The sequence below is a fragment of the Coregonus lavaretus genome (genome assembly GCF_964263955.1).
Source record: "Coregonus lavaretus genome assembly, chromosome: 31".
NCBI classification, from domain to species: Eukaryota; Metazoa; Chordata; class Actinopteri; order Salmoniformes; family Salmonidae; genus Coregonus; species Coregonus lavaretus.
The window spans coordinates 3,898,514-3,925,602 of record NC_140018.1 but is presented as its reverse complement, the minus strand read 5'-3'; the positions used below and the strand labels follow the sequence as shown (position 1 = coordinate 3,925,602).

General features: G+C 45.0%; 1 protein-coding gene across 1 annotated transcript in view; it reads right to left on the bottom strand.

The window, feature by feature from the left end:
- Window positions 1-315: 315 nt before the first annotated feature.
- LOC311106826 (protein farnesyltransferase subunit beta-like) overlaps window positions 316-27,089 on the bottom strand; it is a 33,005-nt gene continuing 6,231 nt past the window's right edge. Inside the window, exons 3-12 of the mRNA XM_084149198.1 lie at window positions 24,096-24,168; window positions 14,527-14,618; window positions 13,367-13,513; window positions 10,293-10,376; window positions 9,703-9,789; window positions 4,604-4,733; window positions 2,706-2,838; window positions 1,588-1,699; window positions 1,353-1,467; window positions 316-825 (exon numbers count right to left, since the gene is read on the bottom strand). Coding sequence (XP_084005324.1) covers window positions 712-825; window positions 1,353-1,467; window positions 1,588-1,699; window positions 2,706-2,838; window positions 4,604-4,733; window positions 9,703-9,789; window positions 10,293-10,376; window positions 13,367-13,513; window positions 14,527-14,618; window positions 24,096-24,168 — 1,087 coding nt within the window. The 3' untranslated portion in view covers window positions 316-711. The remainder of the gene's footprint in view (window positions 826-1,352; window positions 1,468-1,587; window positions 1,700-2,705; window positions 2,839-4,603; window positions 4,734-9,702; window positions 9,790-10,292; window positions 10,377-13,366; window positions 13,514-14,526; window positions 14,619-24,095; window positions 24,169-27,089) is intronic.

Genomic DNA, 27,089 nt, shown 5'->3' with positions numbered 1-27,089 from the left:
GACAAAGTGGCCATCAGGGTTGAAGACCGCAAAGAACTGCTTATGTGTCACGGTTAACCCTTTGACTTTCAGAAATTAAATGGGTGGAGCCAGAGTCATACATTTTAATCTAAATATACGGCTCTGGCTGGAGCTAGTATGAATGACTTGGCATAAACCCCTTTACTCATTGAGGAGGGCATAGGTCGTCCCACAAACGTTCTCCACTGGTAGTGAACATTAGTTATTTTGTTCATTAGCTTTTTTTCTGAACAGCAAGGTGTGTTAGTTACACTCTACTCTTCTGAAGTAAATAACTCACAGCCACACAAGATTCCAACAATTTTTACTCAGGCCTTTATTTGGACAGCCCTAATTCTGACATTTCTCACAATCCTGTCTTTGACTGCTGTAGACCGGCGCTCAGTCTGTTAGATCCCTGCAAACAGGTGCAGCCCACTCTTTAGCAAGCATACAGTGCAGTACCACTCAACATACAGTTCCCTTAGCCACAGATCTAGGATCAGATTTACCCTACCCTGAATCATTAGCGGAATGGAAAAATATCTGACCCGGTATCAAATGGTTGCCTCCTCCAAGATGTATTAAATTAGTTTGAGGGAATCGGTATGTGCCCGTGCTGCAGCTTGGTGATTCTACACAGTGCCTTGCTTAGGCCCATCTCCTGTAACACTCACATAGACATACCCATACTCTCCATTCTATAAGTGGTTAGGCAGAGGACCCCTCTTTCTGTGCAGGCACGGGGACGGACAGCTGGTGGAAGTGTTGGATGGCCTGGGCCACCTTCTCTGGACAGATGTTGTAGACGGGGTGGCTCGGGGCCTGGAGGGAAACACAGGACAAGAGGTTAGTAAGACCCAAACGAAACGCAACCGGGAGGGGATCTACCTGAATCTGTCCAATAGAAACCCGTTTTCATTGCAAAACGTTTTCCGTTTGGAGTAATCGGTTTACGTTTTGCAACGGTTTCGGACTAATGAATACACCCCTGGGGAGGAACTATTTGAACTTGTCCGATAAGAAACATTTGTTTTTGTAACGGTGTGCCCTAATCAATGAACCCAATCCAGGACTTGTGAGTGGTAGTTTACAGGGTAGAGACAAAATAAAAGACACTGGACAGAAGACAACAAAAATGTAAACAATGCAGCAAAAATGCATCCCAGTGACACGCAATGACTATGGCCTAGTAGTCAAAAACTTTTTCAGCTCTTGTTTCCTTCTGAAAGTAATAAATAACTTTGAAACTTGTTTTCATTTTTTTTTTTTTTTATGCGGACAAATACACTGAAGCAAATGCAAGCCGTGATATTTTTTGCATTCAAACAGCACTTGAAGCCCAGTCTTACCAGTCTGTTGGCCTCCCGGCCTACGATCAACTCGTGGTGCAGGTCCGTGTTGCCAAAGTGCTGCGCTACAGACAGACCACTCAGACAGTAACAAGTGTGGTAGAAATCTCTGGATCTGGCAGGAGGGTAGAACATATATTTTTTTTTACACAAAATATTATGACAGGTTTTGTTTTTTGCAATCAAAAGTGTCAAAAAAAGGTGTGTGTGTGTATGTTGTGTGTGTGTTACGTACTTGCCAGGCTTGTCCAGCAGTCCCCCAGCAGGGTTCTGGCAGCAGAGGAGGATGTACTCCTGCAACGCCTGCTGCTCAAACATCCACTTCTGCAGGCTCAGTGTCGAATCCCCTACACACACAGGCACATTTTGATTAAACACACATTTACATCTGAAAACATCCTCATAGTTACCACAGACATGGTCTTATGGAAACACAAAGAGCAACAAAAAGTTGAATGGTTCAAGATGCACTCAGAATCTGTCCGTCTGTCCCTGGGGCAGTACCGTTGGGGCAGTACCGTTGAGCAGGGGTTACTAAACGTTTTCACTCTGGGCCTCTTCCAGTATTGGGGAACATCCCCCCCCATGCATGCGTGCCATGTCTATGTCTATGGGCACAAGCACTTTTCATGACACAAACTGTTCACACCTCTCTTGTTGGTGGAGATAATTTTTGCAGGTTTGAAGCTTATTTCCTGCAATTTTACACATTTTGTCATGAGGCACAAAGAACATTTTGCAGTTTTAAAGCTAATTTTCTTGCTAGTCTATACATTTTGCCATGTCTAATGTGTATTCATGTGATACTTGAGTGACATAGAAATTACAACAATATCTATGGGCTAAAAAAAAACGTTAGCTGACATGGGCTAGTTGATCTGGACATTTCTGACAAGTTACAAGTAGCTCTCTAAGGTATGCAATGACTAACATGACAAGAGGAACTGATGATGTACTACCCAATTTGGAAATTGCACCTTGTGCATTCTACTATTACAACTTTCAAGAGTAAGTTTAATGGCGGACTGAGTTCCTTTAAAAAAGTAAATAAATAATAATAACAATAATATTACAGTACTGCCTTAAGGCAGTGGTTGCCAAACTGTGCCCCCCTCCCCGCCGACCCCTAGGGGGCGTGCCCCACAGTTTGGTCCCCCCGATGACCCCTAGGGGGCGTGCCCCACAGTTTGGTTCCCCGGGCCCCCCCCCCCTGCCGACCCCTAGGGGGCGTGCCCCACAGTTTGGTTCCCCGCGCCCCCCCCCCCCCCCCCCCCCTGCCGACCCCTAGGGGGCGCCCCACAGTTTGGGAACCACTGCCTTAGGGCAATACTGTAATTGATTCTGTCCTTTTACCTTCTTTGAAAAGAGCTCTGTGTAGCAGGGGCAGCAGCCCTGCCTGCCAGAAGGAGTAGCATCCATCCACCAGTTTGTTACAGCGACCCTGGAATCCTCCCTCGAACCTCATCTGTCTGCTGGCCACCCACCGCTAGGGGAGAGAGTGTACAGCAGGAGAGATAGAGGCAGTGAGAGTGAGAAAAGGGAGAAAGAGAGAGTAATGGAGTTGTTATGGTCACTTATAAAATAACCTTATCACAATGTGAGAAACTGCCAACATTTAACTAACAGTCCCAGCAAGGAAGCCATTTTCTATCCAGCCAGCCAGACAGTGTAAATATAGCTTGGTTCTTGGTGTATAACCAGCCAGACAGTGTAAATATAACTTGGTTCTTGGTGTATAACCAGCCAGACAGTGTAAATATATCTTGGTTCTTGGTGTATAACCAGCCAGACAGTGTAAATATATCTTGGTTCTTGGTGTATAACCAGCCAGACAGTGTAAATTTAACTTGGTTCTTGGTGTATAACCAGCCAGACAGTTCAGTGTACACAGTCCTTTATTCTCTTTGAAACCAGCCAGATTATGAAATCCCATGCGTTACCTATCAGAGAGGGGCTAATATGAATTGATATTTGCAAACTGAGAAATTTTGACACGGTTGCTATAGCAACCACTAATTGGAGTCCTTCCAAAGCACAAGGACTGGACTGAAACATTATTGAATTGGTATAAATACCAGCTGGAGTCCTCAATCCTGTCTGTTGTCCTAGGGAGCTGGGTTGGAGAAGATAGCCTAGTGAAAGATACTTTACATTTATTTTTGGTGTGGAGAGGTGTGGACTGATGCAGAGTGGTGTGGTATCAGTGTGGTGTGGAACAGGTGTGGACTGATGCAGAGTGGTGTGGTATCAGTGTGGTGTGGAACAGGTGTGGACTGATGCAGAGTGGTGTGGTATCAGTGTGGTGTGGAACAGGTGTGGACTGATGCAGAGTGGTGTGGTATCAGTGTGGTGTGGAACAGGTGTGGACTGATGCAGAGTGGTGTGGTATCAGTGTGGTGTGGAGAGGTGTGGACTGATGCAGAGTGGTGTGGTATCAGTGTGGTGTGGAGAGGTGTGGACTGATGCAGAGTGGTGTGGTATCAGTGTGGTGTGGAACAGGTGTGGACTGATGCAGAGTGGTGTGGTATCAGTGTGGTGTGGAACAGGTGTGGACTGATGCAGAGTGGTGTGGTATCAGTGTGGTGTGGAGAGGTGTGGACTGATGCAGAGTGGTGTGGTATCAGTGTGGTGTGGAACAGGTGTGGACTGATGCAGAGTGGTGTGGTATCAGTGTGGTGTGGAACAGGTGTGGACTGATGCAGAGTGGTGTGGTATCAGTGTGGTGTGGAACAGGTGTGGACTGATGCAGAGTGGTGTGGTATCAGTGTGGTGTGGAACAGGTGTGGACCAAAATGGCACCCTTGTTTAAAAGTAGTGGACTATTTAGGGGATAGGGTGCCATTTAAGACCTGCAGGCCTCTGACATCTTCTAAACGCTTTACTGTCTCTGGGGATACCACTGATTAAGTCATCTGAATTATCTGTGGACAGGAAGTAGTGACGATCAATCGCTGATAAAGCAATCTGAATTATCTGGGGACAGGAAGTCGTGACATTGGATACCTCTCCGGTTAAACACCGATAAAGTAAACTGAATTATCTGGGCACAGAAAGTAGTGACATGGGATACCTCTGCAGAGAGGGGGACACCGAGTGACATTGGTAGGGTACTGGATGGCTACTACTGAAGACAAAGCTACTGTAGGTATAAGCCTCCCCGGATAACCACTTTTAACTGTGTTAAAACACACTTGAGGTAGTTCTGGATAAGTCCAATTACCGATAGAGAACTGATGTGGTAGAGAACTCACCAGCAGGGTCTTGAGATCCAGCATGTGCTCCTTCCCCAGGATGACCATGGCAGCCGTCCCACAGAAGGTGTACCCTCCATGGGCCTCCAGCCCCGGGACACCCCCTAGTCCCCCCTCCCAGTTCTGACAGCTGGAGGGAGACAGGAAGGACAAGCAGTAGCAGACAGTGAGTGGGCATTAACTTTCTTTCTATAGAACTGTGTAAACACATGCTCACTACAAAGTTATTTCTCTAAAGTACAGGGGGGACAAATAGGGCTGTGGCGGTCACGAAATTTCGTCAGCCGGTGATTGTCATGCAAATAACTGTCGGTCTCATGGTAATTTACCTTTAATTAACATAAACACATTTAGCATCTCCTGGCTTCCACACATAGCCTACAAGCCACTGATGCAGACCTTTTGGAATATCTACATTTTAAAAAGTCTAATAAATCCATGTAATATAGCCTACACCTTCACAATAAATCCATTATTTATTTTAGACAGGTCTAAAGAAGCATGATATGGAGAAAATGTAGTCTATTTCAGAAGAACATAATAGCATACTCTGAGTTGTCCTTATGTTAGGTCCTGATCTGGCTATGCCATATGGCTGTGGGCTACACTAGTTCATTTAGCAGACAAGATTTGCTTAGAATTCCATGGCATTATTTTATAGTATGAAGAATACAATTGAACAAAGCTGAATAAAATAGAAAGGATATTTTCTCCAAACGATTTGAGGGAGTGCGCACATGCGGCTATTCTGTGTTGAGCGGTTAACAAATAAATAGGTACTCCTATATGCTTAATTTAGAGTTATTAATGTAACTTTAGTTGTTCTACAAACGTAGGGCTATATTTTTGGATTTTTAATACATTGTAAGGCTGCATGATGCGACTCTAATGATGATTTGAAAAAAGTCGCTTGAAAGGCATGAGCTCTGCTTTGTTTTTTGCGCAGGCTGTACACACTTCATCAGTCTCTCATTCACAATTTGACAAGCTCTTGATAAAGCCTCGAATTTCACTGCGGCATCCCCTTTGTGTGGCCGTAATGCATCCTAAAAAAAATGTGGTGTAAAAAAATCCATGCAGGATTGTTGTGCCCTTGGCCCGGAGTGCTGTGTTGTGCCTTTCTCCCTGAGTGCTGCGCGCTCCAAAGCGTCTCTCACACATGGCTCTCCATCACGTTATCTTTCTCACAGGCTACAAGTGAAGACAGACACATCGGCGACGCAACTGCGCGCGTCCTTATCCAATTCCGAGGTGCATATTGAAGATATTGGAAGAACTGTCCCCATTTACTTTTCGCCAGCCAACAAGATGAGTAACAAACAGCCAAAGCACCAGCCTATGTCAATCTACTATCCCCCATAGTACAAAAGTTGACCTATTCTGTGCGAGAAATAAATATTCCAAACAGTCTGGGACAGTTGTGGAATGTGACAGATCCCAAATTAATACAACCACTAGCATCAAAAAACATTTTTTATGCAATGAGGCTGACGCAACAGATCAGAACGTTTAGCTTTAAATGTTGATAAACTATTAGGCTATTTCACATTATAAGCGCAGCAATGCTCACATGGCAGTATGCGATTATGCATGTAATGCTTTTATTATAAAGGTGCATTTGTATGGTGAAAACTTGAAACTCACGCGCTGCGTATGTATGCCAGTTAGGCTCTACACCCCTTGTAAAGCGGATGAATGTGCTTAATTTTAAGAAGTTCTTTGGCCACTTTAGTTGTGATACAAACCTTATTAAAACATATAGGCCTATGGGCTAGGCTACATGAGGATTAGAAAAAGTCGCAAAAAAAGGCAGTTTCTTATGCTGGGCATCCTTCACAAGTGATAATATATAATTCACAAGTGCTAGGCTAATATTGTCACTCATCAGATTATTCTTGATTTAACCTTGTCTTTACATATACACTGCTCAAAAAAATAAAGGGAACACTAAAATAACACATCCTAGATCTGAATGAATGAAATAATCTTATTAAATACTTTTTTCTTTACATAGTTGAATGTGCTGACAACAAAATCACACAAAAATTATCAATGGAAATCAAATTTATCAATCCATGGAGGTCTGGATTTGGAGTCACCCTCAAAATTAAAGTGGAAAACCACACTACAGGCTGATCCAACTTTGATGTAATGTCCTTAAAACAAGTCAAAATGAGGCTCAGTAGTGTGTGTGGCCTCCACGTGCCTGTATGACCTCCCTACAACGCCTGGGCATGCTCCTGATGAGGTGGCGGATGGTCTCCTGAGGGATCTCCTCCCAGACCTGGACTAAAGCATCCGCCAACTCCTGGACAGTCTGTGGTGCAACGTGGCGTTGGTGGATGGAGCGAGACATGATGTCCCAGATGTGCTCAATTGGATTCAGGTCTGGGGAACGGGCGGGCCAGTCCATAGCATCAATGCCTTCCTCTTGCAGGAACTGCTGACACACTCCAGCCACATGAGATCTAGCATTGTCTTGCATTCGGAAGAACCCAGGGCCAACCGCACCAGCATATGGTCTCACAAGGGGTCTGATGATCTCATCTCGGTACCTAATGGCAGTCAGGCTACCTCTGGTGAGCACATGGAGGGCTGTGCGGCCCCCCAATGAAATGCCACCCCACACCATGACTGACCCACCGCCAAACCGGTCATGCTGGAGGATGTTGCAGGCAGCAGAACGTTCTCCACGGCGTCTCCAGACTCTGTCACATCTGTCACATGTGCTCAGTGTTAACCTGCTTTCATCTGTGAAGAGCACAGGGCGCCAGTGGCGAATTTGCCAATCTTGGTGTTCTCTGGCAAATGCCAAACGTCCTGCACGGTGTTGGGCTGTAAGCACAACCTCCACCTGTGGACGTCGGGCCCTCATACCACCCTCATGGAGTCTGTTTCTGACCGTTTGAGCAGACACATGCACATTTGTGGCCTGCTGGAGGTCATTTTGCAGGGCTCTGGCAGTGCTCCTCCTGCTCCTCCTTGCACAAAGGCGGAGGTAGCGGTCCTGCTGCTGGGTTGTTGCCCTCCTACGGCCTCCTCCACGTCTCCTGATGTACTGGCCTGTCTCCTGGTAGCGCCTCCATGCTCTGGACACTACGCTGACAGACACAGCAAACCTTCTTGCCACAGCTCACATTGATGTGCCATCCTGGATGAGCTGCACTACCTGAGCCACTTGTGTGGGTTGTAGACTCCGTCTCATGCTACCACTAGAGTGAAAGCACCGCCAGCATTCAAAAGTGACCAAAACATCAGCCAGGAAACATAGGAACTGAGAAGTGGTCTGTGGTCACCACCTGCAGAACCACTTCTTTATTGGGGGTGTCTTGCTAATTGCCTATAATTTCCACCTGTTGTCTATTCCATTTGCACAACAGCATGTGAAATGTATTGTCAATCAGTGTTGCTTCCTAAGTGGACAGTTTGATTTCACAGAAGTGTGATTGACTTGGAGTTACATTGTGTTGTTTAAGTGTTCCCTTTATTTTTTTGAGCAGTGTACTAAATAATATATGTGTGAAATTTGTTTTGATTTAGAATGGACCATTATCATGCACCTGTCTCAAAACAGGCAGCAGGAAAAAATACATGTCATCTATGCACTTAAATAGCAAATGGAGGACGCTTTTCCCTTGGTTCATTTTCATGCCAGCCAGGTAGGCTATACTCCTGTTGTGAAGATAAGCAATGTGCTTAATATTAGGAAAGTTGAGAAATAAATATAGTAGGTCTAGCCTATAGAAAGCTGATGGGATCCTCCTCTTTTTAGTAGAGGCCATCACTCTCACACATTTGCATAGCCTATAGAAATGTTGCGCAACATGAGCTCATGGGCTCTCATGAAGTGTTCGATTAGATTTTCGATCACATTTGCATTGATATCTACAAAACCATGGTGCTTGCCTACGGAGCTGTGAGGGGAACGGCACCTCCTTACCTTCAGGCTCTGATCAGACCCTACACCCAAACGAGGGCACTACGTTCATCCACCTCTGGCCTGCTAGCCCCCCTACCTCTACGGAAGCACAGTTCCCGCTCAGCCCAGTCAAAGCTATTCGCTGCTCTGGCACCCCAATGGTGGAACAAGCTCCCCCACGACGCCAGGACAGCGGAGTCACCTGACCACCTTCCGGAGACACTTGAAACCCTACCTCTTTAAGGAATACCTGGAATAGTATAAAGTAATCCTTCTAACCCCCCTCCCCCATAAAAAAAAAAAAGAAAAAAAAAAAAGTGCTTGTCCCACTGGCTATCATAAGTTGAATGCACCAATTTGTAAGTTGCTCTGGATAAGAGCGTCTGCTAAATTACTTAAATGTAAATGTAAAGGTCAGAGTGATTAGAGGGACAATAGAGTGCTGAGTACCAGGCAGTTAGCAAGTTTGGTAGGCTACTAATGACCATCAGCAGCATCAGAGCTTGGAGAAGCCTAATTACCGTGACTTAAAACGGTCACGTGGAATTTGACTGCCTTCATGACTCGTGAACCGCCGGTGTGGCGGTAATACCACAGCCCGAGGTCCAAATCCTTGTAACTATTATAGTCAATGAAGACTGACAGCACAACTACACTATTTTTTATAAATGTGATTCAAAGGTTTATTATGAAAAAGGAACTTTACGAACGGTGATAGATGAATTTGTATGTTTATGGTAACGACTGTATGACTGTGTAAACTGTGTTAGTTATAAGGTAGTAATAAACCCGCTAACAGAGAAGGGGGGTTAGAAACTGCTGAGAAAGACATTCCAGGAGGAAGGGGACCTAGAAACTGGTTAATCATTCTATACTGTGGAAATGTACAGGCCGCCTAAATGTGGGCGGAGCTAAGTTCCTTTGTGTGAAGGAATATAAAAAAAGACTGTGTTTTTGGCGGCAGAGAGCTCTCATGAATAAACATGGCTGATCCCTTGCAGACTGGACAATTTCTTTAATTCATTCTTAACTAGAGTCTTACACCCTCTGGGGATCATTCAAAGTTTGAGTATTAGAGATAGAATTCTCGTGACAAAACGGTAGCCAGTTAAATAGCCACAGATGAACTAAATGGTGTGTCTGAGTGAGACGTGTGTGTGGTTGCTCTATACTGCAGTACCTGACGATCCATGTGGGCGTGTCCTGGAACAGTGTGGGTGTCATGATGTTGGTGAGAGACGCCACTGATGCAGCACAGTACGCACTCCTACAACACAGAGAGAGGTAGGAGTTAATACACACATCTCTGTCTGCTACCAAGATGGAGATAGATAGTTAAACAGTGAGAAAAACAGACAGAGGACAGCAGGGGTGGCAGAGAGAGACAGGCAGAGAGAGAGAGACAGAGAGAGAGAGGCAGAGAGAGAGAGAGAGAGAGAGAGAGAGAGAGAGAGAGAGACAGAGAGAGAGAGGCAGAGAGAGAGAGAGAGAGAGAGAGAGGTTCAGAGAGAGAGAGAGAGAGGTTCAGAGAGAGAGAGAGAGAGAGAGAGAGAGCGAGGCAGAGAGAGAGAGAGAGAGGCAGAGAGAGAGGCAGAGAGAGAGAGAGAGAGAGAGAGAGAGAGAGAGAGAGAGAGAGAGAGAGAGAAAGACAGAGGACAGAGACACAGAGGACAGCAGGGGAGAGGGAGTTTGTTGTTATCAGGTGTCAGCGGTGCTCCAGTCACAGTGAAACTCTGTCGATGGAAGGAAGGCTGCTCAGCTCAGTCTCACCTGACATCCACCTCTCCTCCTACGTGCATCACAAAGGAACCATCTGGCTGTTTCACAGAGAACAGGAAGGAGAGTAGCTTCTCCCTGTGGGGGGGTGGGGGGGGGGTGATTAAAAAGACATCACACCTGCCGCTGCTACGGCAACACCTGGGTCATGTTCATTAGTTCGGTAGGCGGTACCATCAGAAACATTTCCTACCTTTTGGGGTTTTAAATTAGGTGTGAGAATACTCTTTTTGTTTTTTTGTTATTGTCTATGATGTTGTAGTAAGAGGTGACTGTACCTGTCTATGATGTAGTAACAGAGGTGACTGTACCTGTCTATGATGTAGTAACAGAGGTGACTGTACCTGTCTATGGTGTTGTAGTAAGAGGTGACTGTACCTGTCTATGATGTTGTAGTAAGAGGTGACTGTACCTGTCTATGTTGTAGTAACAGAGGTGACTGTACCTGTATATGATGTTGTAGTAAGAGGTGACTGTACCTGTCTATGATGTTGTAACAGAGGTGACTGTACCCGTCTATGATGTAGTAACAGAGGTGACTGTACCTGTCTATGGTGTTGTAGTAAGAGGTGACTGTACCTGTCTATGATGTAGTAAGAGGTGACTGTACCTGTCTATGATGTTGTAGTAAGAGGTGACTGTACCTGTCTATGATGTAGTAACAGAGGTGACTGTACCTGTCTATGATGTAGTAACAGAGGTGACTGTACCTGTCTATGATGTAGTAACAGAGGTGACTGTACCTGTCTATGGTGTTGTAGTAAGAGGTGACTGTACCTGTCTATGATGTTGTAGTAAGAGGTGACTGTACCTGTCTATGATGTTGTAACAGAGGTGACTGTACCCGTCTATGATGTAGTAACAGAGGTGACTGTACCTGTCTATGGTGTTGTAGTAAGAGGTGACTGTACCTGTCTATGATGTAGTAAGAGGTGACTGTACCTGTCTATGATGTTGTAGTAAGAGGTGACTGTACCTGTCTATGTTGTAGTAACAGAGGTGACTGTACCTGTATATGATGTTGTAGTAAGAGGTGACTGTACCTGTCTATGATGTTGTAACAGAGGTGACTGTACCCGTCTATGATGTAGTAACAGAGGTGACTGTACCTGTCTATGGTGTTGTAGTAAGAGGTGACTGTACCTGTCTATGATGTAGTAAGAGGTGACTGTACCTGTCTATGATGTTGTAGTAAGAGGTGACTGTACCTGTCTATGTTGTAGTAACAGAGGTGACTGTACCTGTATATGATGTTGTAGTAAGAGGTGACTGTACCTGTCTATGATGTAGTAACAGAGGTGACTGTACCTGTCTATGGTGTTGTAGTAAGAGGTGACTGTACCTGTCTATGATGTAGTAACAGAGGTGACTGTACCTGTCTATGGTGTTGTAGTAAGAGGTGACTGTACTTGTCTATGATGTATTAAGAGGTGACTGTACCTGTCTATGATGTTGTAGTAAGAGGTGACTGTACCTGTCTATGTTGTAGTAACAGAGGTGACTGTACCTGTATATGATGTTGTAGTAAGAGGTGACTGTACCTGTCTATGATGTTGTAACAGAGGTGACTGTACCCGTCTATGATGTAGTAGTAAGAGGTGACTGTACCTGTCTATGATGTTGTAGTAAGAGGTGACTGTACCTGTCTATGATGTAGTAACAGAGGTGACTGTACCTGTCTATGATGTTGTAGTAACAGAGGTGACTGTACCTGTATATGATGTTGTAGTAAGAGGTGACTGTACCTGTCTATGTTGTAGTAACAGAGGTGACTGTACCTGTATATGATGTTGTAGTAAGAGGTGACTGTACCTGTCTATGATGTTGTAGTAAGAGGTGACTGTACCTGTATATGATGTTGTAGTAAGAGGTGACTGTACCTGTCTATGTTGTAGTAACAGAGGTGACTGTACCTGTATATGATGTTGTAGTAAGAGGTGACTGTACCTGTCTATGATGTTGTAGTAAGAGGTGACTGTACCTGTCTATGTTGTAGTAACAGAGGTGACTGTACCTGTCTATGATGTAGTAACAGAGGTGACTGTACCTGTCTATGATGTTGTAGTAAGAGGTGACTGTACCTGTCTATGATGTTGTAGTAAGAGGTGACTGTACCTGTCTATGATGTTGTAGTAAGAGGTGACTGTACCTGTCTATGATGTAGTAACAGAGGTGACTGTACCTGTCTATGATGTTGTAGTAAGAGGTGACTGTACCTGTCTATGATGTAGTAACAGAGGTGACTGTACCTGTCTATGATGTTGTAGTAAGAGGTGGCTGTACCTGTCTATGATGTTGTAGTAAGAGGTGACTGTACCTGTCTATGATGTAGTAACAGAGGTGACTGTACCTGTCTATGATGTAGTAACAGAGGTGACTGTACCTGTCTATGATGTTGTAGTAACAGAGGTGACTGTACCTGTCTATGATGTTGTAGTAAGAGGTGACTGTACCTGTCTATGATGTAGTAACAGAGGTGACTGTACCTGTCTATGATGTAGTAACAGAGGTGACTGTACCTGTCTATGATGTTGTAGTAACAGAGGTGACTGTACCTGTCTATGATGTTGTAGTAACAGAGGTGACTGTACCTGTCTATGATGTTGTAGTAACAGAGGTGACTGTACCTGTCTATGATGTTGTAGTAAGAGGTGACTGTACCTGTCTATGATGTTGTAGTAAGAGGTGACTGTACCTGTCTATGATGTAGTAACAGAGGTGACTGTACCTGTCTATGATGTTGTAGTAACAGAGGTGACTGTACCTGTCTATGATGTTGTAGTAACAGAGGTGACTGTACCTGTCTATGATGTTGTAGTAACAGAGGTGACTGTACCTGTCTATGATGTAGTAACAGAGGTGACTGTACCTGTCTATGATGTTGTAGTAAGAGGTGACTGTACCTGTCTATGATGTTGTAGTAACAGAGTTGACTGTACCTGTCTATGATGTAGTAAGAGGTGACTGTACCTGTCTATGATGTAGTAAGAGGTGACTGTACCTGTCTATGATGTTGTAGTAAGAGGTGACTGTACCTGTCTATGATGTAGTAACAGAGGTGACTGTACCTGTCTATGATGTTGTATGCCTCCTGGGTGCCGATGATACAGAGTGCGTTGACAGCAGCGTAGCTGGGAGCCAGGTGGGCAGCTTGACCTGGACCTCCAGCAAAACCCCCCGTAGGACTCTGACACTGCGCCAGGAACTTACACACACTGGACGGGGCAGAGGGGGCAATGTCATTTACACACACACACACTGCAAAGCAGATCACATCGCCAGGGGTTACACACGTAAATGCTAAAACTATCAGTTGTTTATATTGTAAACTGAAAAGGCAAAACTGAGCCATCTCAAAGTTGCTTTTGTGTTAGTCTCTTTCACCAAGGTTGAGTCTGGTAGGCAAGGCTACTTTGGTATGTGCATGTTTGGCCAGCATCAGAATACAGGGCAGGCTGCATGCATCCACAGTAGGTAGGCAGTTGATCCCTGCACGGGTATGAATTTTAAGCCCGAGCCCTACCCATGCTGGTGACGTTCAGAGGCCCTACCCTACGCAGACCCGATTGCTTCTGCCAAATTTAAGGCCCAGGCCTGCCCGAAACCCCAAATAACTTCCTCCGTTAGTAAATCCATTAGCCGCTCCTCTCCGTCTGTCACTCGCTCCCTCTGCGCAGGCAGCTCGCTCTGCATGCGCTCTGCTCATGGTGCTTTGAGTGTTAGTATCCATAGCAACGGCTATGAAGAGACATGAGAGAGCAGTTAGCTGTTAGCTACTTTAACACTCTAAACTCCGGAAAAACTCAATGAACATTATTATTTTCTCTGAAATAATCTCTCTTGTTTTATATTTGACGGCGTTGAAGCACTTCTGACACCATGTTCTGATCTTAGTCAGATATGACTAATAATAATAATAGGATCCTATTATTATTATATTATTATGACTGTATTGCTCTGCAGAGCACGAGCAAATGGCTCAGCTTCAAAATGTTAGTGATGAATTTAGTGATACCCGAGCCCTGCCAGTACCCTAGTTATTAATGAAAAAAATAACCCGGCCCTACCCGGCCCTAACCCGATGTACAATATCTGGGCCTGAAGGACTCGGGTAGCAGAGCTCCAGTTGGTTGGCATTATGGTAGAGCAGCGTTGGGGTGGTGTGTGTTGGGACAAGGTGTGCTACATATTTGTTATGTTAGTGTAGCAGTACAGTCGCTGTACTCACTCTGAGGCGATGGCGGTGGGCACAGCTTCCTCAAGCAGCTCCAGACTGTGTAGAATCCAGTAGCACAACCACGGCCTGCTGGCGTCCAGACACTACAGAGAGAACACACACTAGATACTATAGGATCCAGTACCAGAACCACGGCCTGCTGGCATCTAGACACTACAGAGAGAGAACACACACTAGATACTATAGGATCCAGTACCAGAACCACGGCCTGCTGGCGTCCAGACACTACAGACAGAACACACACTAGATACTATAGGATCCAGTACCAGAACCACGGCCTGCTGGCGTCCAGACACTACAGAGAGAACACACACTAGATACTATAGGATCCAGTACCAGAACCACGGCCTGCTGGCGTCCAGACACTACAGAGAGAGAACACACACTAGATACTATAGGATCCAGTACCAGAACCACGGCCTGCTGGCGTCCAGACACTACAGAGAGAACACACACTAGATACTATAGGATCCAGTACCAGAACCACGGCCTGCTGGCGTCCAGACACTACAGAGAGAACACACACTAGATACTATAGGATCCAGTACCAGAACCACGGCCTGCTGGCGTCCAGACACTACAGAGAGAACACACACTAGATACTATAGGATCCAGTACCAGAACCACGGCCTGCTGGCATCTAGACACTACAGAGAGAACACACACTAGATACTATAGGATCCAGTACCAGAACCACGGCCTGCTGGCGTCCAGACACTACAGAGAGAACACACAATAGATACTATAGGATCCAGTACCAGAACCACGGCCTGCTGGCATCTAGACACTACAGAGAGAACACACACTAGATACTATAGGATCCAGTAGCACAACCACGGCCTGCTGGCATCTAGACACTACAGAGAGAACACACACTAGATACTATAGGATCCAGTACCAGAACCACGGCCTGCTGGTGTCCAGACACTACAGAGAGAACACACACTAGATACTATAGGATCCAGTACCAGAACCACGGCCTGCTGGCATCTAGACACTACAGAGAGAACACACACTAGATACTATAGGATCCAGTACCAGAACCACGGCCTGCTGGTGTCCAGACACTACAGAGAGAACACACACTAGATACTATAGGATCCAGTACCAGAACCACGGCCTGCTGGTGTCCAGACACTACAGAGAGAACACACACTAGATACTATAGGATCCAGTACCAGAACCACGGCCTGCTGGCGTCCAGACACTACAGAGAGAACACACACTAGATACTATAGGATCCAGTACCAGAACCACGGCCTGCTGGCGTCCAGACACTAGAGAGAGAGAACACTAGATACTATAGGATCCAGTACCAGAACCACGGCCTGCTGGCGTCCAGACACTACAGAGAGAACACACACTAGATACTATAGGATCCAGTACCAGAACCACGGCCTGCTGGCATCCAGACACTACAGAGAGAGAACACACACTAGATACTATAGGATCCAGTACCAGAACCACGGCCTGCTGGCGTCCAGACACTACAGAGAGAACACACACTAGATACTATAGGATCCAGTACCAGAACCACGGCCTGCTGGCGTCCAGACACTACAGAGAGAGAACACACACTAGATACTATAGGATCCAGTACCAGAACCACGGCCTGCTGGCGTCCAGACACTACAGAGAGAACACACACTAGATACTATAGGATCCAGTACCAGAACCACGGCCTGCTGGCATCTAGACACTACAGAGAGAACACACACTAGATACTATAGGATCCAGTACCAGAACCACGGCCTACTGGCGTCCAGACACTAGAGAGAGAACACACACTAGATACTATAGGATCCAGTACCAGAACCACGGCCTGCTGGCGTCCAGACACTACAGAGAGAACACACACTAGATACTATAGGATCCAGTACCAGAACCACGGCCTGCTGGTGTCCAGACACTACAGAGAGAACACACACTAGATACTATAGGATCCAGTACCAGAACCACGGCCTGCTGGCGTCCAGACACTACAGAGAGAACACACACTAGATACTATAGGATCCAGTACCAGAACCACGGCCTGCTGGTGTCCAGACACTACAGAGAGAACACACACTAGATACTGTAGGATCCAGTACCAGAACCACGACCTGCTGGCGTCCAGACACTAGAGAGAGAACACACACTAGATACTATAGGATCCAGTACCAGAACCACGGCCTGCTGGCATCTAGACACTACAGAGAGAACACACACTAGATACTATAGGATCCAGTACCAGAACCACGGCCTGCTGGCGTCCAGACACTACAGAGAGAACACACACTAGATACTATAGGATCCAGTACCAGAACCACGGCCTGCTGGCATCTAGACACTACAGAGAGAACACACACTAGATACTATAGGATCCAGTACCAGAACCACGGCCTGCTGGCGTCCAGACACTACAGAGAGAACACACACTAGATACTATAGGATCCAGTACCAGAACCACGGCCTGCTGGCATCCAGACACTACAGAGAGAACATACACACACTAGATACTATAGGATCCAGTACCAGAACCACGGCCTGCTGGCGTCCAGACACTACAGAGAGAACACACACTAGATACTATAGGATCCAGTACCAGAACCACGGCCTGCTGGTGTCCAGACACTACAGAGAGAACACAGTCAGATACTGTAGATGGATGGATGGATGATGGATAGATAGATACACAATATATACAGCAGTATGTGGACATCCCTTCAAATTAGTGGATTTGGCTGCCGTTGCTGACAGGTCTATAAAATCGAGCACACAGTCATGCAATCTCCATAGGGAAACATTGGCAGTTGAATGAACTTACTGAAAAGCTCAGTGACTTTCAATGTGTTACCTTCATAGGATGCCACCTTTCAAATTTCTGCCCTGCTAGTGCTGCCCCGGTCAACTGTAAGTGTAAAGCTCGCCACCATTGGACTTTGGAACAGTGGAAACGCGTTCTCTGGAGTGATGAATCACGCTTCACCATTTGGCAGTCCGACGGACGAATCTGGGTTTGGCGGATGTCAGGAGAACGCAACCTTACCGAATGCATAGTGCCAACTGTAAAGTTTGGTGGAGGATGAATAAGGTCTGGGGCTGTTTTTCATGGTTCGGGCTCGGCCCCTTAGTTACAGTGAAGGGAAATCTTAACGCTACAGCATACAATGACATTCTAGACGATTCTGTGCTTCCAACTTTGTGGCAACAGTTTGCGGAAGGCCCTTTCCTGTTTTTCGGCTTCAGACCAATGCCTATTCTCACTTAAAACATAGTTTTTGGTTTTTAATTTCCATGGTTTTTACACCGGAAGGTGATTATTCAACATTATAATACAGCATAACAGCATATAAAAGTAAACATGCACAATAATGAGAAATGGCAACAGAAATAATTTAGTTATTAGTATTTATTTAATATTAACAGCTGATTTTCCAGAGGGAAGCGAAAAACCAGAAACCCATTTAAGCCAATATGGATAAAAATATCCCTGATCTCTCGTAAGACAATTGCGCAGGCTCCTGGAAAACACACAAATAATCAACATGAACCCATTAACTATTTACATGAAAATGTACATTATCGTTTACTGAAGAAAGGCTTAGTACTATATTACCTGTAAACAAAAAGTGAGTTATCACTAAATATAACATTTACAACCAAATCTACATTCATCAGATATAGTCAACTTTGTAAATACAATTCAGAGATGGCCACAATTGCTCTTGACAAGCTACAGATAGACATACTACACTACAGAGATAATAATAATAATAATAATAATAATAATAATATGCCATTTAGCAGACACTTTTATCCAAAGCGACTTACAGTCATGTGCGCATACATTTTTACGTATGGGTGGTCCCGGGGATCGAACCCACTACCCTGGCGTTACAAGCGCCATGCTCTACCAATTGAGCTACAGAGGACCTGTTTTATATTTGACGGGGTTGAAGCACTTCTGACATCATGTTATGATATGTTATCTCCTGAGTGGCGCAGTGGTCTAAGGCGCCGCATCGCAGTGCTAGCTGTGCCACTAGAGATCCTGGTTCGAATCCAGGCTCTGTCGCAGCCGGCCGCGACCGGGAGACTCATGGGCGGCACACAATTGGCCCAGCGTCGTCCAGGGTAGGGGAGGGAATGGCCGGCAGGGATGTAGCTCAGTTGATAGAGCATGGCGTTTGCAACGCCAGGGTTGTGGGTTCGATTCCCACGGGGGGCCAGTATAAAAAAAATACAAAATAAAAATATGTATTCACTAACTGTAAGTCGCTCTGGATAAGAGCGTCTGCTAAATGACTAAAATGTAATGATCTTAGTCAGATATGGACTGTACTGCGCAGCGGAGCTCGAGCAAATGGCTCAGCTTCAACACAGTCAGATAGACAGACAGATACTACAGGGCTAGAAAAACAGTCAACCAGAGACTATAGCAACACATCCTACTGGCTTCAAGACACTACACACGCGTGGGTTGACTCATAATCCGCGGGGCAGCCGGGTTTAGGGTCATTAAATATTGGGCGGGTGGGTGGCGGGCAGGTTGAATAAAGAGAAAACAAAACTTTAAATTAATAAATGTATCGTTCTGGTGCAATTCATATCTATAGGCTACAGTTGAAGTCGGAAGTTTACATACACCTTAGCCAAATACATTTCAACTCTGTCTTTCACAATTCCTAGTAAAAAATCTTTCATCACATTCCCGGTGGGGCAGAAGTGCACATACCCTCAATTAGTATTTGGTAGCATTGCCTTTAAATTGTTTAACTTGGGTCAAACATTTCGGGTAGCATTCCACAAGCTTTCCACAATAAGTTGGTTGAATTTTGGCCCATTCCTCCTGACAGAGCTGGTGTAACTGAGTCAGGTTTGTAGGCCTCCTTGCTCGCACACGCTTTTTCAGTTCTGCCCACACATTTTCTATAGGATTGAGGTCAGGGCTTTGTGATGGCCACTCCAATACCTTGACTTTGTTGTCCTTAAGCCATTTTTGCCACAACTTTGGAAGTATGCTTGGGGTCATTGTGCATTTGGAAGACCCATTTGCGACCAAGCTTTAACTTCCTGACTGTCTTGAGATGTTTCTTCAATATATCCACATAATTTTCCTTCCTCATGATGCCATCTATTTTGTGAAGTGCACCAGTCCCTCCTGCAGCAAAGCACCCCCACAGCATGATGCTGCCAACCCCGTGCTTCACGGTTGGGATGGTGTTCTTCGGCTTGCAAACGTCCCCCATTTTTCTCCAAACATAACGATGGTCATTATGGCCAAACAGTTCTATTTTTGTTTCATCAGACCAGAGGACATTTCTCCAAAAAGTACGATCTTTGTCCCCATGTTCAGTTGCAAACCGTAGTCTGGCTTTTTATGGCGGTTTTGGAGCAGTGGCTTCTTCCTTGCTGAGCGGCCTTTCAGGTTATGTCGATATAGGACTTGTTTTACTGTGGATATAGATACTTTTGTACTTGTTTCCTCCAGCATCTTCACAAGGTCCTTTGCTGTTGTTCTGGGATTGATTTGTCTCTAGGAGACAGAACGCATCTCCTACCTGAGCGGTATGACGGCTGCGTGGTCCCATGGTGTTTATACTTGCGTACTATTGTTTGTACAGATGAACGTGGTACCTTTAGGCGTTTGGAAATTGCTCCCAAGAATGAACCAGACTTGTGGAGGTCTACAATATTTTTTCTGAGGTCTTGGCTGATTTCTTTTGATTTTCCCATGATGTCAAGCAAAGAAGCACTGAGTTTTAAAGGTAGGCCTTGAAATACATCCACAGGTACACCTCCAATTGACTCAAATTATGTCAATTAGCCTATCAGAAGCTTCTAAAGCCATTACATCATTTTCTGGAATTTTCAAAGCTGTTTAAAGGCACAGTCAACTTAGTGTATGTAAACTTCTGACCCACTGGAATTGTGATACAGTGAATTATAAGTGAAATAATCTGTAAACAATTCTTGGAAAAATTACTTGTGTCATGCACAAAGTAGATGTTCTAACCGACTTGCCAAAACGATAGTTTTTTTTGTGGAGTGGTTGAAAAACGAGTTTTAATGACTCCAACCTAAGCGTATGTAAATTCGACAGTCACAAGACGGGGACTTCAAAATGGCGCCAAGGGAACTGTACTGTTCAGACGGATTAAATGGAAGAGTAGCCTGAAATCTGGACACTGACTGTAGGTTTGTAACCTCTCACATAAAGTGCATTCGGAAAGTATTCAGACCCCTTGACTTTTTCCACATATTGTTACGTTACAGCCTTATTCTAAAATGGATTAAATAAAAACATTCCTCAAATCTACACACAATACCCCATAATGACAAAGCGAAAACAGGTTTTTAGAAATGTTGCAAATGTATTAAAAATAAAAAACAGAAAATACCTTATTTACATAAGTATTCAGAAAGTTTGCTATGAGACTCGAAATTGAGCTCGGGTGCATCCTGTTTCCATTGATCATCCTTGAGATGTTTCTACAACTTGATTGGAGTCCATCTGTTGTAAACTCAATTGATTGGACTGATTTGGAAAGGCACACACCTGTCTACATAAGGTCCCACAGTTGACAGTGCATGTCAGAGCAAAAACAAAGCCATGAGGTCGAAAGAATTGTCCGTAGAGCTCTGAGACAGGATTGTGTCGAGGCACAGATCTGGGGAAGGGTACCAGAACATTTCTGCAGCATTGAAGGTCCCCAAGAACACAGTGGCCTCCATCACTCTTAAATTGAAGAAGTTTGGAACCACCAAGACTTTTCCTAGAGCTGGCCGCCCGGCCAAAAATAGCAATTGTGGGAGAAGGGCCTTGGTCAGGGAGGTGACCAAGAACCCGATGGTCACTCTGACAGAGCTCCAGAGTTCCTCTGTGGAGATGGGAGAACCTTCCAGAAGGACAACCATCTCTGCATCTCCACCAATCAGGCCTTTATGGTAGAGTGGCCAGATGGAAGCCACTCCTCAGTAAAAGGCACACGACAGCCTGCTTGGAGTTTGCCAAAAGGCACCTAAAGACTCTCAGACCATGAAAAACAAGAGTATCTGGTCTGATGAAACCAAGATTGAACTCTATGGCCTGAATGCCAAGCGTCAAGTCTGGAGGAAGCCTGGCACCATCCCTACAGTAAAGCATGGTGTTGGCAGCATCCTGCTGTGGGGATGTTTTTCAGCGGCAGGGACTGGGAGACTAGTCAGTCTCTGAATGTCCTTGAGTGGCCCAGCCAGAGCCCGGACTTCAACCCGATCGAACATCTCTGGAGAGACCTGAAAATAGCTGTGCAGCGACGCTCCCCTTCCAGCCTGACAGAGCTTGAAAGGATCTGCAGAGAAGAATGGGAGAAACTCCCCAAATACAGGTGTGCCAAGCTTGTAGCGTCATACCCAAGAAGACTCGAGGCTGTAATCGCTGCCAAAGGTGATTCAACAAAGTACTGAGTAAAGGGTCTGAATACTTATGTAAATGTGATATTTCAGTTTTTTTTTGCCAAAATGTCTAAAAAACTGTCTTTGCTTTGTCATTATGGGGTATTGTTTGTAGATTGATAAGGGGGAAAAAACAATTCAATCCATTTTAGAATAAGGCTGTAACGTAACAAAATGTGGAAAAAGTCAAGGGGTCTGAATACTTTCCGAATGTACTGTACCCTAATATAATATTGACTGCTCCATAATTAAGCATTTCATGCAGTAAAATGAAACCCCAAATGTACATTTCGACTCTGGAACAGGACTGGTGAAATATGATTAATTTTTTTAGAAAACACTTTGGTATTTTTTTGAATGGTCTATATCCTGCAAGTTTATCCTACAATGTTTTTGTCAATGCTGAGTCTCAATATATACTGAACAAAAATATAAACGCATCATGCAACAATTTCAAAGATTTTACTGAGTTACAGTTCATATAAGGAAATCAGTCAATTGAAATAAATTCATTAGGCCCTAATCTATGGATTTCACATAACTGGGAATACAGATATGCATCTGTTAGTTACAGATACCTTAAAAAAAAAAAAAAAAAGTAGGGGCGAGTCAGTATCAGGTGTGACCACCATTTGCCTCATGCAATGCCATCTCCTTCACATAGAGTTGATCAGGCTGTTGATTGTGGCCTGTGGAATGTTGTCCCACTCCTCTTCAATGGCTGTGTGAAGTTGCTGGTTATTGGCAGGAACTGGAACATGCTGTCGAAGACTTCAATCCAGAGCATCCCAAACATGCTCAATGGGTGACATGTCTGGTGAGGATTCAGGCCATGGAAGAACTGGGACATTTTCAGAATTGTGTACAGATCCTTGCGACATGGACTGTGCATCATCTTGCTGAAACATGAGGTGATGGCATCGGATGACAATGGGCCTCAGGATCTCGTCACGGTATCGCCGTGCATTCAAATTGCCATTGATAAAATGCAATTGTGTTCGTTCTCTGTAGCTTATGCCTGCCCATAACATAACCCCACTGCCACCATGGGGCACTCTGTTCACAATGCTGACATCAGCAAACCGCTCGCCCACACGACCCCATACACGTTGTGAGTCCGGTTGGACGCATTGCCAAATTCTCTAAAACCACGTTGGAGGCAGCTTATGGTAGAGCAATTAACATTTAATTATCTGGCAACAGCTCTGGTGGACATTCCTGCAGTCAAAATCAAATCAAACTTTATTGGTCACATACTGTACACACATTTAGCAGATGTTGTTGCGGGTGTTGTTGCGGGTGTAGCAAAATGCTTGTGTTCAATTGCACGCTCACTAAAAACTTGAGACATCTGTGTCATTGTGTTGTTTGACAAAACTGCACATTTTAGAGTGGCCTTTTATTGTCCCCAGCACAGGGTGCACCTGTGTAATGATCATGCTGTTTCATCAGCTTCTTGATATGCCACACCTGTCAGGTGGATGGATTCTCTTGGCAAAGGACAAATGCTCACTAACAGGGATGTAAACACATTTGTGCACAACATTTGAAAGAAAAGGTTTTTGTGCGTATGGAAAATTTCTGAGATCTTTATTTCAGCTCATGAAACATTGGACCAACACTTTACATGTTGCGTCTATATTTTTGTTCAATGTAGTTAATCTGTTTTAGATTAAACAGAATTTGGAATATTTAAGAGATTACAAATTGTAATGGGCGGAACATTGGCTCCAAAGTTTGAATTCTTACTGCAACTTAGAAACTATGACGAGGATGCAAGGAGTATGAGGCACATCTTCAGTTCTGACCAATAGCAATGAAGAAGAATATCTTGATTAAATCCACCCCACTTTTCTTTTACTACTAGCACTGACTTTGCTGATAACTACTATATTGAGGAAAAACATACTTACTGTGACTGTAATATGCGGTTGTCTCACCTAGCTATCTTAAGATGAATACAAGTAAGTGGTGGAGATCAGTTCTGAGAGATGACGTAAGCCCTACTTCAGATACATGTCATATATTACATATAGAATGTGGTCATCAATGATGTGCTTTGTGGGAAATACTCTTAGGGAATTAGTACTCATGCAGGCTCAGAGTGTATACAGTTGTCTGCCTGGCAGTAGTCTACATACCTCATAAGCATCAGAGAGATTACGTAATCCTTTCTTCAGGTACTGGTAGTGCTGGTCCCTCAATAGAGTGGGCCTGAGGAGAAAACACAGAGTGGGCCTGAGGAGAAAACACAGAGTGGGCCTGAGGAGAAAACACAGAGTGGGCCTGAGGAGAAAACACAGAGTGGGCCTGAGGAGAAAACACAGAGTGGGCCTGAAGAGACAACACAGAGTGGGCCTGAGGAGAAAACACAGAGTGGGCCTGAGGAGAAAACACAGAGTGGGCCTGAGGAGAAAACACAGAGTGGGCCTGAAGAGACAACACAGAGTGGGCCTGAGGGGAAACCACACAGAGTGGGCCTGAGGCGAAACCACACAGAGTGGGCCTGAGGCGAAACCACACAGAGTGGGCCTGAGGCGAAACCACACAGTGGGCCTGAGGCGAAACCACACAGTGTGGGCCTGAGGCGAAACAACACAGAGTGGGCCTGAGGCGAAACCACACAGAGTGGGCCTGAGGCGAAACCACACAGAGTGGGCCTGAGGCGAAACCACACAGAGTGGGCCTGAGGCGAAAACACAGAGTGGGCCTGAGGAGAAAACACAGAGTGGGCCTGAGGAGAAAATACAGAGTGGGCCTGAAGAGAAAACACAGAGTGGGCCTGAGGCGAAACCACACAGAGTGGGCCTGAGGAGAAAACACAGAGTGGGCCTGAGGAGAAAACACAGAGTGGGCCTGAGGAGAAAATACAGAGTGGGCCTGAAGAGAAAACACAGAGTGGGCCTGAGGAGACAACACAGAGTGGGCCTGAGGCGAAACCACACAGAGTGGGCCTGAGGAGACAACACAGAGTGGGCCTGAGGAGACAACACAGAGTGGGCCTGAGGAGAAACCACATAGTGGAAATCTATACATGTACACATAATGGTTGCTAATAGGCTGAGCGCCAGTCTGTTTGTGCTGTCATGCCAACTCCCTGCCATGTATGGCTTGACAATGACAGCAATGGAGTTGGCAAGAGTATAAACAGATCTGGGATCAGGCTACATTATGACTGCTAATGCTACGTTCATTCCATCCTACTGTGGTATGGTCTGTCAAAGGCTGGTTGGACACAATAATCAGCAGCGCCAGAGACGTTGTCGTGGAAACGGCGTGAGTCAGTCAACCTGTTATTGGTTGACTGATAACTACATACAGTATGTGGTGGTTGGGTCGGATGGTTCAAGGCAAACAACAATATGTGTGTGTGTGTGTGTGTGTGTGTGTCTACCAGTTTGAAGATGCAAAATATTTTTTATTGTGAAACAAACAAGAAGTAAGACAAAAAAACAGAACACTTTAGCGTGCATAACTATTCACCCCCCCAAGGTCAATACTTTGTAGAGCCACCTTTTGCAGCAATTACAGCTGCAAGTCTCTTGGGGTATAAAAAATAATAATAATTGCCCATTCTTCAAGGCAAAACTGCTCCAGCTCCTTCAAGTTGGATGGGTTCTGCTGGTGTACAGCAATCTTTAAGTCATACCACAGATTCTCAATTGGATTGAGGTCTGGGCTTTGACTAGGCCATTCCAAGACGTTTAAATGTTTCCCCTTAAACCACTCGAGTGTTGCTTTAGCAGTATGCTTAGGGTCATTGTCCTGCTGGAAGGTGAACCTCCGTCCCAGTCTCAAATCTCTGGAAGACAGAAACAGGTTTCCCTCAAGAATTTCCCCTTTATTTAGCGCCATCCATCATTCCTTCATTTCTGACCAGTTTCCCAGTCTCTGTCGATGAAAAACATCCCCAAAGCAATGGCCTTTTTCTGGCCACTCTTCCGTAAAGCCCAGCTCTGTGGAGTGTATGGCTTAAAGTGGTCCTATGGACAGATACTCCAATCTCTGCTGGGGAGCTTTGCAGCTCCTTCAGGGTTATCTTTTGTCTCTTTGTTGCCTCTCTGATTAATGCCCTCCTTGCCTGGTCCGTGAGTTTTGGTGGGCGACCCTCTCTTGGCAGGTTTGTTGTGGTGCCATATTCTTTCAATGTTTTAATAATGGTGCTTAATGGTGGATTTAATGGTGCTCTGTGGGATGTTCAAAGTTTCTGATATTTTTTTATAACCCAACCCTGATCTGTACTTCTCCACAACTTTGTCCCTGACCTGTTTGGAGAGCTCCTTGGTCTTCATGGTGCCGCTTGCTTGGTGGTGCCCCTTGCTTAGTGGTGTTGCAGACTCTAGGGCCTTTCAGAACAGGTGTATATATACTGAGATCATGACACAGACATTATGATAGAGGTCTGGCTGAACTGAAGGCCATGATACATATACACCACCCACTCAACACTGTAGGCTGTTTTGATAAACCCTTCTGGGGTATTGTCATGAACATGTCTTCACTAATTTAATAGTACTTGATGACAGTAAATTGTGCTCTGTGCTTATATGCTTACTTACACATATACAGTATATATACACACACACACACACACACACACATATATATACAGTGGGGAAAAAAAGTATTTAGTCAGCCACCAATTGTGCAAGTTCTCCCACTTAAAAATATGAGAGAGGCCTGTAATTTTCATCATAGGTACACGTCAACTATGACAGACAAAATGAGAAAAACAAAACCAGAAAATCACATTGTAGGATTTTTAATGAATTTATTTGCAAATTATGGTGGAAAATAAGTATTTGGTCAATAACAAAAGTTTCTCAATACTTTGTTATATACCCTTTGTTGGCAATGACACAGGTCAAACGTTTTCTGTAAGTCTTCACAAGGTTTTCACACACTGTTGCTGGTATTTTGGCCCATTCCTCCATGCAGATCTCCTCTAGAGCAGTGATGTTTTGGGGCTGTCGCTGGGCAACACGGACTTTCAACTCCCTCCAAAGGTTTTCTATGGGGTTGAGATCTGGAGACTGGCTAGGCCACTCCAGGACCTTGAAATGCTTCTTACGAAGCCACTCCTTCGTTGCCCGGGCGGTGTGTTTGGAATCATTGTCATGCTGAAAGACCCAGCC